At 51.4% G+C, this 13825-nt stretch overlaps 1 protein-coding gene across 1 annotated transcript in view; it reads right to left on the reverse strand.

Moving 5' to 3' along the window:
- Window positions 1–1828: 1828 nt before the first annotated feature.
- Cfap65 (cilia and flagella associated protein 65) overlaps window positions 1829–13825 on the reverse strand; it is a 33221-nt gene continuing 21224 nt past the window's right edge. Inside the window, exons 21-34 of the mRNA XM_058577567.1 lie at window positions 11537–11713; window positions 11203–11269; window positions 10916–11026; window positions 8545–8736; window positions 8284–8442; window positions 7006–7149; window positions 6617–6730; window positions 6344–6451; window positions 5067–5111; window positions 4638–4840; window positions 4121–4249; window positions 3068–3625; window positions 2126–2263; window positions 1829–2010 (exon numbers count right to left, since the gene is read on the reverse strand). Of these exons, the coding sequence (XP_058433550.1) occupies window positions 1890–2010; window positions 2126–2263; window positions 3068–3625; window positions 4121–4249; window positions 4638–4840; window positions 5067–5111; window positions 6344–6451; window positions 6617–6730; window positions 7006–7149; window positions 8284–8442; window positions 8545–8736; window positions 10916–11026; window positions 11203–11269; window positions 11537–11713 (2266 nt within the window). The 3' untranslated portion in view covers window positions 1829–1889. The remainder of the gene's footprint in view (window positions 2011–2125; window positions 2264–3067; window positions 3626–4120; window positions 4250–4637; window positions 4841–5066; window positions 5112–6343; window positions 6452–6616; window positions 6731–7005; window positions 7150–8283; window positions 8443–8544; window positions 8737–10915; window positions 11027–11202; window positions 11270–11536; window positions 11714–13825) is intronic.

A 13825-nucleotide genomic window follows, 5' to 3' on the forward strand; every position in this document is an offset into this window, starting at 1 on the left:
CTAAGACGCTGGACTGAAAGGAGTACCAGAGGGTGGCAGGAAGGGAAATCTCAGGCCATCAGCAAGCAGCCCCAGAGATCTGAGGGGTGAATTGAGTCCCCATTTGGCCCCCCCCAGATTTTCCACACCTCATAGCTCTGGCTCCAACCTCGGCAGGGCCTCCATCTTCCCCATCAGGAGGGCTCAAAGTATGGCTAGAAGTCCAGGAACCAGGATAGGGAGGCAGGGAAGGCCATCACCCTGTGGGAGGCCAGACCAACACTCTCATTGTGCAAATGGGAAAATCGAGAGGCTGGGAAATGACTTGCTCAAGACGGACTAGAATCTGAGTTTCTACCTCCAGAAGGGCATCTGTCCCAAACCACAGCCCCCTCCGCCACCCTGTTGGAGCGTGCTCAGCCCGCATTACCCGGAATCAAGCCGGGCAGCCCAGAATCTGCGGGAAAGGAGGGCGGGGCCGGATGGGAGCCGGATCTCCCCGGGGAGCGGCGCACCCTCTGCGACCCATATGGTGGCGGCGGCGGCAGGCAGGTGCCTGCGTGGCGATCCGGCTGGGCCCCGGGGTTGGTGCTGAGTGGCCGCCCCTGCCTCACGCGAGCCGAACGAACAAAACGCTCAGGTCCGGTTTGTGCGAGGGGCTCGTCGCGGGGCGGGAGCGGAGGGCCCGGGGCCTGGAGGTGGCCCTCGGTGTTCTCCTGGTCCTGGTCTTCCGCGAGCGCAGTGCAGCTCAACGCTCCGCTAGCCACCGCCCTCACCTGCGCACAACTGTGGCTGACACGTCGGCGGCCGCGGCAGCCACCACAGGTGCACACCTGGCCCGCCCCTCCCTTCCTGGCCACCCTCCGCCCGGCTTTCCTGGCCCCTCTGCCCTGCGCGGTCCTGCTTGGCTTCGTCCCCAGCCCACGCCCCGAAGCTTGTGCCAGGACCCGGGCTCAGCGCACTCTTATACCGCAGGTCCAGTCCCCGCCCCTACACACACACACACACACACACACGCACGCACACACGCACACTCACACCTGTCCGGGCGCCCGTTTGCTCGGGGCAAATATTGACTCATGGAGGAGGAGCGCCCCCCTCCTCTCCCCGGCTCCGGCTCTGAGACGGGAGCTCCTCCGAGGCCTTGGCGGCGGGGGTGAAGGGGAGGGTGCCGGGGACCTGGGCGCCTCTGGAACAACACCAGATGTCACTTTTCCACCCACCTGCCTCTGGGCTGGGAGGAGCCGAGGAGCAGAGGACAGAGGCTGCCGGGCGGGGGTTAGAGGAAAGGGAGGAGGACGTTCTAGAAAAAGTGGAACATCTTTTGGTCTAGGGGTCAATTCATAGTGGGAATCGCTTAGTTGGGACTGTGGCCCGCTGCCCGATGGTGACTTTGACCGGTGCCCCAGAACCTAGTTCTTGGCCCTTTGCGGCGTGCCTCAGTTTCCCTTACAATCTGAGTTCCAGGAGACCGGCAAATGTTAAAAAGCTGGCCTGGGGGTGCAGAGCCTCAGAGCAGACGAGTGGGGGCAATGAGAAAGGGGTGCTCGCCCCGCCTCATGGCCACCTGTTTCGCTGCCCAGGCCTGGCGCTGAGTTTCTGTCCATCAGGCTACACCCGGGCAAAGGCCAGCTACGCCCTGCCCCGGAGCGCCCTCCGCTGGCCAGACTGGGTCCAGCGCCCGGCAGCTAGAGAGCTGCCATCCAACTGAGGTGTGGAGCAAGGAAGGACATTCTTCTAGCCCCTAAGTGCCCAGTGGTGCTGCGGTTCCATCCTGGCCGCTCCCTCCTTCCACCCCTCTCAGAGTGCACGCGCGTTTCCCCCTCGTCGGGGAAATAAAGTCCAGGTAGAGAGAGAAAAAGGGCTGGATGCTTTACTGGCAGGGCGGTGGAGAGGGAGCTTGGCGGGTCCTAGGTTGGCATGTCAGAGAGGCTGGGCACGGTAGCCAGCAAAGAGTCGGGAGGAGGTGGCGCCACTGGGACGGTTACCTCCTCTTGCTGCTTGGGCAGCAGAGGGTCTAGGGTCGGCTTCCTGGAAGACAGAAAGCCCCAGATAGGGGTAAAGGCGGGGCTTCCGACCGTGCCGGCCCGCCCCTGCAGCCGCTCAAGCCTCTCCAGCGAGGTCAGTGCGGTCGCTGGCCCCCCACCTGGGCACGCTGAGCGGCGGCAGAGCGATGATGCGCGGCCGCGAGGTGAGCACCACCTCCCCGCGGCTCGCCTCCACCAGGATGTTCTGGATCATGTTCTCTAGCAGCGCCTCCTGCAGGTTGGCGAAAGCGGGTAGCCTGTGAGGGGGAGCGGGTGACAGCTTTTGAGAGGCCACAGACCTGCGTGCTGGTTGTGCTGGTTGTCCGCTCACCTCCTCGGTGCAGCACAGTGTGAAAGGGGCTCTATGCAGATTCCCTGTCGCTCACCCCGCAACACTTTGGGGCATCCTGATCCAGTTTCACAGATGCTCAATATATAGCCAAATGAGACCAACTTAGTGGCACAGGCCTATAATCCCAGCTACTCAGGCTGATGTAGGAGGATTGTTCTGGGGTGTAACTCAGAAATAAAACACTTGCCTAGCATGGGTTCAATCTCCAGTAACTGGGATTGGGTGGTGGTGGGGCGCTACTTATAGAAGTGGTGGGATTGAAATCTAGGTAATAGAGTCAGCATCCCAGAGCTAGATTTGGAGGAAGGCAGTTATGAGTGGGTGCAGAAGGGATGAGTGGGACCTATGGTAATCCCCCAAAAAGACAATGCATCCCCATAGCTGGCCCAGGGGAAGCTGGTGCCAGAAGAAAGTGGTTTCTTCTGGCTCTAGACATTCATTGAAGAGACTCTAAAGACTGTCACCACTTTCCTGTAGTGCTGGCTAAATGCTAACCATCTGCTTGCACAGAAGAAAATAAATAAAGCTGCAGTTTTGCTGTTATACAAATATTCCTAACCCAGGCCTTAAGCTACCAACATGATGTCACAGAACGATGAGTTAGGAAGAGATGTGCACACAAGTAGGGGCCAGCCTCAGCACCACTGTATCCTATGAACCTTCTACAGGCAGCCTCCCTCCTGACCCTCACCTGGGCCTGGCTGCTCACCTTCCAATGGCCTCTTTATTTTCATGCTCTTGCTCCTCCTTCACCAGGGTCTTCAGGTCTGGCCGCCATTGCCACTGCAGGGAGGTCTGGAACTCTGGCTGAACTGTGGGCTCAATCTCCTTCCAGGTCTCAGATGTTTCCTTTCCCTCTATCTCCTCCTCCTCTATCTCCTCTTTGCCCAACTCCTCCTCTTCTGTCTCCTCTTCTTCCTCTTCCTCCTCCAACTCCTCCTCTTCCTCCTTGCTCTTCTCCTCCTCTTCTCCCCCTTCCTTCTTCCCCAACCCCGATTCATCCTCTTCCCCCAACCCCCATTTGTCCTCCTCCCCCAACCCCCGTTGGTCCTCCTCCCCCAGCCCCTGTCTGTCCTTCTCCTGCTCCTTGCTTTTCTCCTCTTCGCAGGTGCTGGAGGGTGGAGACAGGTTTGGCACTAAGTACAGATTGCTCTTCTGGACCATGAACCTGGCTGACTGCTCGTTCCAGAACTGGCAGAAGTAAGGCACCTGCTCCACCAGGATTTGGTCCACAGCTTTGTGGAAGTTCTTGTCTTCCAGCATGCCCCTGGGAGGCAGGGAGGAGGAGATAGGCTTCAATGAGGGGCCTTGCAGTCCCCTGGAGGTTCCTGACTTTGGGGCTCCCCAAGAGGCAGCTCTTGCCTTCTGTTTTCACAAGCAGATACTAGGAAGCAGAGGAGAGCCCTTAGTCAGTTGCCCCTTTCTTCCTTCTTCGGTGGAAGGCATGTTGGGGCCCATGGATTCTTAGAGGGGAACAGGATAGGATGGAGGCAGAGCCAACACGTCAGAATGACACAGATAAGGGGTAAGGAGCCCTGGGGAGACAATGAATTGTCTCCAGACCTCGTCCAATAGCCATGGAACAGTGCAGAACTCAGATCAAGCCTCAAGGATCCCTCAGCCAGTTCCATTAGCACTGTACTATCCTGGTAGTCCAGCAGAAGGATCTTGCATGAAAGTTCTGTTCCTCAAGAAAGGAAGTGCTGGAATTCAGGGCCAACTAAACTAGAGAAACGGGAGAATAAATATGCTGGGCCAGTACCTGATGATGTTGGTAAGGCAGTCAACCAGGAGCTGCTTCTTCTGCTTGTAGACAAGTGTCCCCTTGTTAGGGAATTCTTCTTCAGAAGCCTCTGACTCTTCCCTGGGAGTCTTCCTCCCTGGCAGCTCCCTGGGGCAGGCCATAACAATCTGAGTGGCCTGGGCAAGCCACCATGCTGGGGTGGGGTGTATAAGCCATGGTGGTAGCTGCCCAGTTGTGAGGACATTGATATGTTGGAGCTATAACACAAATGTAGTGCTCCTGCCAAGCCCAACCCTCGGGGCGGGGCAGGGCCTAGGTCTCTGAGTTGGCAAAGGAGGGAACAAGGAAGGGCGGGAGGCATAGGTGGGTTCCCCAGGGCTCTGGTTGCTTTGTCCCCTCATCATAAGGGCCCAAGCACTCGGGGTACATCTTGAATCCTGCTGCCCCTGTACTTGCTCCAACTCCTGCCAAAGCTTGGGTGTGGGCAGCCCCTGTTCAGGGGTAGGAGAGGGGACCTTCCTTCCCAAGATTTCACCTGTGCAAGAAGTGGCAGGAGAACTCTGAGAAGAAGTTGTCCAAGAAGTAGTCAGTGGGATGGGCTCGGGCACTGAGGCTCAGGCACAGCATGCCTGTCGTGGGAGGCTGGGGGCATGGCCAGGATGTCTCCTCCTTTGTGATCTTCAGGTTCCAACTGGCAGGCCAGTTGAGAGACTGCTTGTTCTTGATGGGGGGAAGTGTCTTTGGGGAGGGGGAGGCATGAGTGACAGGGGTTTGGAGAACACACTCCCATCACCAATGGGTTCATTGTCCTAGCCCCTCAACCAGACCTTTTGGTCTACATGGGAGTATGGCCCTTTCACCCTTCCCTTCTAGGAGCCTGGACCATGGGGTTGAAGTATCTCTGGAAACAAACAAGGACCCTCCCAAGTTACCACAAGAAGAGGGGCCTGGGCTCATGCCTCACCTTGTACCTCCTCATAGGTTCACAGGCAGTACAATATGTTCTCTTCTGTGGAAGGAGAGACCCTTGCTTAACCCTTGCTTAAGATGCAAGAGGCTTAGCCCGTATCCCCCTTCTTCCTCTCTCTGGCACATGGAAGACCTGAAACCAGTTTCTGGCCCTGCTGTCTTCTTGGTCCTGCCCACTTCCCAGTCACACCCTCTTCTGGAACCTTCCCTAGGAAAGTACTGCCTGTAGACGTGGCAAATCTGGTTACCTACGTGAAGGAAAGAGAAGGAAATGCTACCAAATGTGGGCAGGATGCTCCAAAGGGGTTTGTTCTTGTGCCTTGGAGCTCTGGGGTTCTGTGAGACAGGAAAGTAATGTCCCTTATGAAGACTTGGTCTGAAAATCCCTCTCCCAGTGCCCCGGGGAGGGATCTGTATTCACAGATGGGCTGGCATTTTAGAGGGAGCAGAAACTTTCTAGGAGCTCAGTGTGGTAAACAGAGAGGTGACTGAGGAGCAGGAACACCAACACAGGCAGACTGTGAGACTGGGAGGCACTGTCTAGTGTTTACTATCAGTTTCCCCCCAGAAATACTAAAACCTGTGTTTAGGGAAGGCTCACTGGGTGCCAGGTTCCGTTGTAGGCACTCTACACATATTAACTCATTTAATCCTTATGATAAGGCTACAAAGCAGATACTTCACTCACATTAAAAATACTTTTAAACTTTTATTTTGTATACATAAAGGGAAGAAATGTGACAATCCTCCATTACCCAGTCACTCAGCTTTAACAATCAGCAACCCAGGGCCAGTCTTGTCTCATCTGTCCCTACTTCTGGATTATCTTGAAGCAAATCCCAGGTTCATATCACCCTCATTTTATAGTAGAGGGAACTGAGAGGTTAAGTCACTTGTTCAAGGTCACAGAACTAGAAGCGGTAAAAACCAGGAATCAAATTTGTACCACATGCTTCTAGAGCTTGCACCTGAAGCCAATAGTAGACACATGTGGACCAGGACTATGGCTCAAAGAAGGTGAGATCTGTGTTGTTTCCCCTGTGTCCCTAGTACCCAGCATACAGCTGGCATTCTTGAAGCAGGAAATGGTCAGTCAGCCTTTGCCCCCCCCCCCCGCAGTTGCTGAGAGAAGAGTCCAATGAGTAAAATCTAATCTCTTAGGGCAGCCTGGCCAATTTTGCATGGAAGACCACCTCAGCCCACCACCTCTGTCCCCTCTGGTGAGGCCAGTTAGAAAATGTGGGTTTGGGAGACCCACTCAGCACTCCTCACCTTTACTTTCTTGTCTGTGATGGTAAATTCTGCCTCCTGCCGCACCTTCGCATCTGTCCACTCCTGGAGCTCCTTGTGGTACTGCTTCATGAGCTCCTGCCGGTACACCTGGGCCCAGCACGAGGTGAGAGAAGGCCTAGCTCTGGAGGGTCTCAGCTAGGGCTCACCTTGGGCCTGTGCTGCAGCCCCTACCGTCTTGCCTTTCTTTGGAGGTCTGAGGATCTCAGAGCCTCCCTCTACCCCACCTTCATTTCCCTAGGGCTGGTTTCCCACCTTGCATATCAGATCCACACTGTAAAAGCTAGCATGCACTGAGGTCTTCAGGGTCACCACAAATGGAGCTGTCTCTTCAGGAGCCAATTCCCCTATCATGGGTCTCACAGATATCTGTTGGTTTGGGGAAGGAGTCTTTAGAGTTCTACAAGGATGGGATTGGATGGGACGACATGGGACAGGAAGGGATGAGATGGGAAGAGACAGGTTGAGATGAGACAGGTTGTGACATGATTGGATAGGATGAGACAGGATGGGTCAAGGTGGGATTATAATGGGATGGGATGGGACAGGATGGTATGGAATGGGATGGAGTGAGATGGGATGGGTCAGGAGAAGTCTGAAGCCCTGCTAGAGGTTCTGGGTCTGTGGGGAAAGAAGATTCTCACCTCCCCAAAATCTAGAGGCCTTGGCTGCCAGGAAAAGACAATTGTCTCATTCTTGGAGATGTTGTTGAGGAAGAGTAGGCGGCTACACTTGCTCTGAACAGGGATGTTTCCCAGGGATATATGAGACTGGGACAGGAAGACAGCCTGTTGGTGGAGATAGCATAACAGTAGCTTTTGGAGGTGAAGAGATAATAACAATATAATCACTATCAGTCTGACATGTTCAATAGGTCAGGTATTGCACTAAGCCAGGTATACCCATGCATCTGACCTTCATAATGGCCTATGACATAGGTGCTACTATCATTCATTCCCATTTGACAGATGTACTTCTAAGGTTCAGAGAGCATAAATAACTTTTCTAAATGCCTCTCACATGCAGACCTAGAATAAACCCACCTAGGCTCATAGTAAAGCCCATGATTTCAGCCATTAAAGTAAGCTTGGAAGAGCTGAATCAGAATTAGCTTAGAGAAGATAGAATTAATGCCAACACTGTTGGAGACTTTGATGGGTAGTTGTAAATGAACAGATGACCAGATATTAGCATATTTCCTGGGCACAGAATAGGAGCTGTGTTTTAGGGATGTTTGCAAAGACTGAAGCCACACAGAAAAGGCAATTTCTTCTCGTACAGACCCTGAGTGTTCAGAATAGGCACTTTTTCTGGTTCTTTCTGTGTTCCAGGGCTTCCACAGTGCTTATCCTGGAGTAGGAATACAGTGAGGGTCTGAATAGAAGGGTGGACAGGTAGAGATAGTGATTGAATAGATGGGCCCATGGATGAATGGGGGATGGATAGATGGATATATAGACTAACAAGGAGTATGTGGGTTGATAGATGAATGAATGCATGTATAGGTAGGTAGATGTTCAGGTGGATGGATGAACAGATCACACTTGCCAAAAATGAGAAGCATATGAACTAAAGGTAGTAACAGTGACCCTTGATAGCTTTCAGCAAAATCCATCTAGGTCCGGGGGAGGGACTATTTTGTATGAAGATAATAACTGGAATAGGAGGGCTTCTTTCTAAACCCTGCAGAAAGGACAGGAGCTTGAGTAAGAATGCCTGTGGGCACTAGGTGGCAGGATAAGCCTCCCATGGAGCTGCTCTTGCCTCTAAACCTGGAGGAAGGCTGGTTCCAGGCCTCACCTCTCCATCAGTCCCTCCTCAACTCCATCTCATTTCCTCCCTCCTCACCCCTCTGAACTGGCCACTCTGGGCTCCAAGGCTCTCTAAGTTCTCAAGGCTTTCCCAGGTGCCTTTCCCCCTACCTGTCCAGGAACCATCATCCTACAGTGTATGGAGCTGTTGTCCCATGACGAGATGCTGTGGAATGGCGCTGTGTCACCCATGACGCAGGGGTCATAGCCTACTCCCTGGAAGCGGATAAGGGCTGAATTCCATCCCAGGATGTGTATGGGCACGTCCACCTGAGAAGTCAGGAGGGTGGGATAGGGGACTGGTTATAGCATGGCCTGATAAGGAAGCCACAGCTCCAACCCCCACCCTATATCATCCTGGCTGCTGCTCACTGTATAAGTCTTGGCCTCAATGGGTGAGAAGATCCACAAGACCCGAGCAGTGGTACCTGGCTGGATCTCACCTTTGGGGTTGATGCAGCAGAAGATGGGGTGATCAAAACTTTTTTCCTGAACCTGTGACAGGACGCTGGTCTGGACCTCATATGTCACAGGCACTGAGCCACCATTGTACAGCTCATAAATCTGTAGGGGACAGGAATAGAGACCTCCACACCAGCTCAGGACTGCAGACCAGAGATCCCAGGACTCTCTGTACTGTGGGAAGACAAGTGAGCTCCACCATATCATCTGAAGAGTCCCTGAACTCCCCTAACAGCCTCTGATTTGAGCATCTAGAAAGGATGTAACTGGATAGTCAGCCTGTGACCTCTGAGGATAATCTGTGATCCCATTTGTAAAGGTGCAGCTTATTTTATTTGTCCTCAGTTTACCTTGCAAAGTTAAAAGGGGACTTTAGGGAGTGTGCCTAGTGTTGGGACTTGGGAAAATGTCCACGTATGCACCATCCAGACCCTTCTTTGTTTTATAGGCTCTCATTCCAATCCCCCATGAGACTGTCACTTTCTACATCTGCCATTAGAGGGAGTAACTGCTTAAAGCAGTTAAGGGGGTAGAAGGAAGGTCTACTACAAAGAGTGCCCTGAAGAAACCAGAGACCTTCTATCCAATTCTACTTTTTAGAGATGAGAAAACTGAAGACGGGGAGAACGAAGGGTTAGCCTGCATTTGGTCCTGGAACCTTCTCTTTCTCAGCATTTTCTCCTGCATATGCTCACTTTAGTTATTCAGCCTGGCCCACCCTATTAATCTCCAGACCAATGGAGTGAACATTTTTGCCAGCACCCTCCTAATTCGTATACTGAAACATAAGTCTTAAAGAGGGAGGCCTTTAGGAGGTGATTAGGTTATAGGGTGGGGCCCTCATGAATGGAATTTGTGCCCTTTGTAAAAAAGGCCCAAGGGAATGTGTTTCATTCTTCCATCATGGAGGACACAGTGAGAAGATGCTACCTATGAACCAGGAGAACAAGCCCTCACTAGACACAGAATCTTCCCAGGCCTTCATCTTGGACTTCCCAGCCTTTAGAACTGTAAGAAAGAAATACCTGTCCTTATAAGCCAACTCAGTCTCTGGTAGCTTGTTATAACAGCCAGAATGGACTAAGAAAACTAGTAACTGACTTCTACTGAAAAGCCCTCTAGGGGCCTCACTTGAGCTTCACACTTGGCCAAAACCAAACTCTTCACTCTAAAATTGATTCCTTTCCCCAGTTTGTTTCCTTTCTGAAAATGGCACCACATGTCCCTTGTAATTCAAGCCAGCTTCTCTGTCACAGTCCTGAATGAGGCTGTTGGGAGGTCAGAGGGGCAGAAGGTTGTGAAAGGAGTTGGGTATTGGGACTCCCTTCAGGCCCAGGAAGCCCATTCCTCAGCCTCTAGGCTGAATATCTGGCAACACCTGCCCAGAAACACAGGGGCTTCTAAATGCTTAGAGACTTCATAGATGCTAAATATTCCAGAAAATCTTATGTTCACCTCTTGGGGACTTCCAATATACAGTTTCAGAGCAAAGGTACCTGATTCCCTCCAATTAATAAAGAAAAGTTTACAACAAGTATTGGCATTCCTATCCTTTATATCTCCTTGCTGCAGTAATTTCCAAACTCTGGCTGACGCCTATTAGTGAGCAGTTCTGTAGTGGGTCTTATCCAGCATTTTTAAAATGGAACATGGCCAGGCATGGTGGTGCATGCCTATAATCCCAGCAACTCAAGAGGCTGAGCCAGGAGGATCATACAATGAGGCCAGCCTTAGCAACTTAGCAAGACCCTCAGCAACTTGGCAAGACTGTGTCTTAAAATGTAAAAAAAGGGGGTGGCTGGGGATGTAGCTCAGTGGTAAAGCACTCTTGAATCCAATCCCCAGTATAAATAAATATTTTAAAAATAAACAAAAAAGGAACAGAATAAATGCTCTTTTCATGTGGTAGCCTACGTGTATATTTATGACACTTCTGTTTTGGTTGTATGTATATGTAAATACTGGGGTATAAGCATATATGATATAAAACATGTTAGTGTAGTTCATGGTCAGAGAAGTTTGAACAATCTTATGCCAGAGGGAAAACCGCTCACTTTTGTATGAGAACTGAGTCTGATGAAAAGGCTTAATCTCAGGCCCCAGGAGACAAGCTTCTCACCTTGAATCTCCCCAGTTGCCCAATTTGGGGTTTCAACCTGCCAACCCTACCTCTTAGGTGCTTCTAGAGGACAGCATCTTTGTCAGTCCATCAAGGTTGTCACAGATATGCAGAGATCAATGCTTAGAACTCTTGGTGATCAAGATGACATAGACCACTGACCTGCCGTGGGGGCAGCGTGTTGCCAATGGGGACAGGGATGAACTGGTGGCTAGTGGAGGTGAAGAGCACGTACTTCTGCTCCAGCTTCACTGTTATGCCTATGAAATTTAACTGGAAATAAAAAAGCCCAGAGATAGCATCCTTCCCTGGGAGGAAGTGGCACACCCAGCAGAAAGATCTGGATCCTGACTCCCAGTGGATACTATTCCCAGTTCCTCTCTTGGTTGTCCAGAGAACTCCTCCCTCAGCCTGAGACCCAGGGCAGGGCCAGGGTGTTGGGGTCTTACCAAGATCTCCCTGCCATGTGACACCTTGAAGAGCACTGGCAGGCGATCAGTGCCAACAAACAGGTGACTGGAAGAGAGGGGACAAGTCTGGGAGTGAGTTCTTTGAGCCCTCGTAAAAGTGGAAGAACAAATGGACATGGTATACCAGTGGATTTGAGCCAGCTAGCTCCTGGGACGACCCATACTTGAATTGGGACAGGGCAAGAAGGACATTAGGCCTCCCCCGCAGGTAGGAAGGTGGCCTCACAGGGGAATGGCCCTGTAGTCCCACAGTGAAAGGCCAAGGAAAGAGGTCTCCAGGATCAAAGGTGCGAGGTGGGGGAAGGAGGAGCACCTGTACTTTAACTCCACCATCTGCTCCTCCCCAGGACTCAGGCTGCCAGTCTTGGGGCTGATGGAGAAGATGCAGTTGTCCTCTGCACGCATTTGGTGGAGCTCAGTGCTGTCAAAATCTACTTGCTCTGCCCATAGCTCCAAGTCAATCTGCTGGTCACTTGGAAAGAGGAAGGCCCTGGAGGAGGAAGAGGGATTTGAAGTAAAGGTAGTGAAGCTGTGCCAGGATGGGTGAATCAGAAGAAAGGAGTTCTGAGCCTCTGCCACACCTTTTGCATTTCTTCCCCCCATTTGGCAGGTTGTTCCATGCATGGCTGAGCTAATGTGGCTGTTGTGCATTCTTATTCCATAGCAGTCCCCTATGGAATAGGGGCCATAGTGAGTAAAGGAGAAGTGAAGATTGGGGCTCCCCTTGTGGGTAACAAGGAGTTGAGTGGGTCACTTGTACTGATGGGCCACTCAGCATAGGCCACTAACTCTTCTTTGATAAAACTCTTAGGAAGGGGCCATTTGAGGCTCCCAAGAATGCCGGCAGCACTACCCAGGGGTCCCTGACAGGAAAAGTATAGAGGCCAGCTTAGGCATAGCGTGGAATAATGTCCTGGAAGTGCTTTGCATTGAAGAAAAATAGACTGTGTGCTCTCGCTGACAATAGTATCAATAAAGGGGTCCTGAAGTCACAATCGGTTAGGAGAACGCTTCACTCTCAAAGATGGCACGGAACTGGCTCCAGCAGCAAATTAGGACAGCAATGTGAATAGGAAACATCCAGAAAAAAAAAGAGATTCCCTAGAGTTTCAGGGGTGAGGGAAACAAAGAAGACAGATAGGACACACCCCAAAAGCCTCAACAAGGAAATGCAAACCAAAACTCTCACAAGGAATCCGTTTCAATTTTTTTTTTTTTTTTTTTTACTTTGGCAATGTGAACAATAGTTATGTTCAATGCTGGTAAGTTTAGAACAAAGAGACACCCTTACCCTTAGGTAAGGAGAAATGAAACTGTTATAGTCTTTTCAAAGGAATTTTGGCAGTATCTTTTAGAAGAAAAAACGTGTTCGCTTCTTGACCTAGAAATCCCATGTTGGGGTCCTCCATTTGGGTTCAGCATCTTCTCTGCACACACTGCCCTCATCCAGTCTCCCTCCTAGGTCCTCTACTGGTCCTCCAGTGGGTGCCCTCTCCCAAGTCTGGAGGATTGCTATGGCTCCCACCTGTCCTGCAAGCTGCTAACCTATCTTCCCTGGAGATCAGAGTGACAGGTCCTGAAAGCTGACTACGTCTGCCTCACCCATAGCTTTCATCACTTTGGTCCCTTATGAAGAAATCCAAACTCTCCAAAGAAAGGTTCCCTGCATGTCCTAGCCCCTGCCTACTCCTCCAACCTCACCTGAGGCCTTTCCTCCCTTCCTCCTGCTGCTCCAGCCCCATTCGGGTACACCAGGACCTCTGGTGGGAAGGGTCTTCACGGCCTTTCTGCCTCTTGATCCTAGGCTGTAGGTCTAGCTCAGCTGTAGCTTCATCTAGGAAGTTTTGCTGATATCCCTACCCACCTCCCAGAAACAAGCAAACAAACATGAGCAATGGCCCCCATTTGAGTGCTACACGCTTATCCTCACAGCACACATTAGGCAACCAGGAGGCTGAGCTTCCTTATGCTCTAGGAAGGCAGGCTGGAGCCAGGAGCCTCCACCTAGGAAGTAAGGTTTAGCCAATCAATAAAAACGTACCAACGAACAAAAACATCAACCAGTATATCTGACATCTCTAAGTGATTGACTTTTTTTTTGGTATGGGGAATTAACCCCAAAGGCATTTAACCACTGAGACACATCATCCTCAGTCCTTTTTTGTTGTTGTTGTTTTATTTTGAGACAAGGTCTCTCTTAGTGCTTATGACCTCACTAAGTTGCTTAGGCTGGCTTTGAACTTGCAGTCCTCCTGCCTTGGCCTTGCGAGCCGCTGGGATTACAGGCAAGCACCACAGTGCTGGTGGGCTGCCTTTTAATTGCAGACCCTATGCATCCTGGGGCCAAGCAGAACAGAGGTGTCAAGGGAAGGCTTGAGGGGAGGGGGCAGCTACACGGCTCTCCTCCCACTTAGGGTTCTCCCTCCATCCTGTCTGCTGCTACCTCTAGTCCAAGTCCGTACTCCCTCTATATAACTGGTCCTGGCAGAAATAAAACCCTCCGTCTGTTCTTTATGAACTAAGCAGAGACAGACTAGACTTTGTTTTAAAAAGGAAAAGAAAAACAGAAAGAAAAAAAAAGCTTGTAAGAAATTGAAACAAC

The sequence above is a fragment of the Marmota monax genome, unplaced genomic scaffold (assembly GCF_021218885.2).
Source record: "Marmota monax isolate L192 unplaced genomic scaffold, Marmota_monax_Labrador192_F-V1.1 WCK01_AAM20220418_F8-fsc00041, whole genome shotgun sequence".
Classification (NCBI taxonomy): domain Eukaryota; kingdom Metazoa; phylum Chordata; class Mammalia; order Rodentia; family Sciuridae; genus Marmota; species Marmota monax.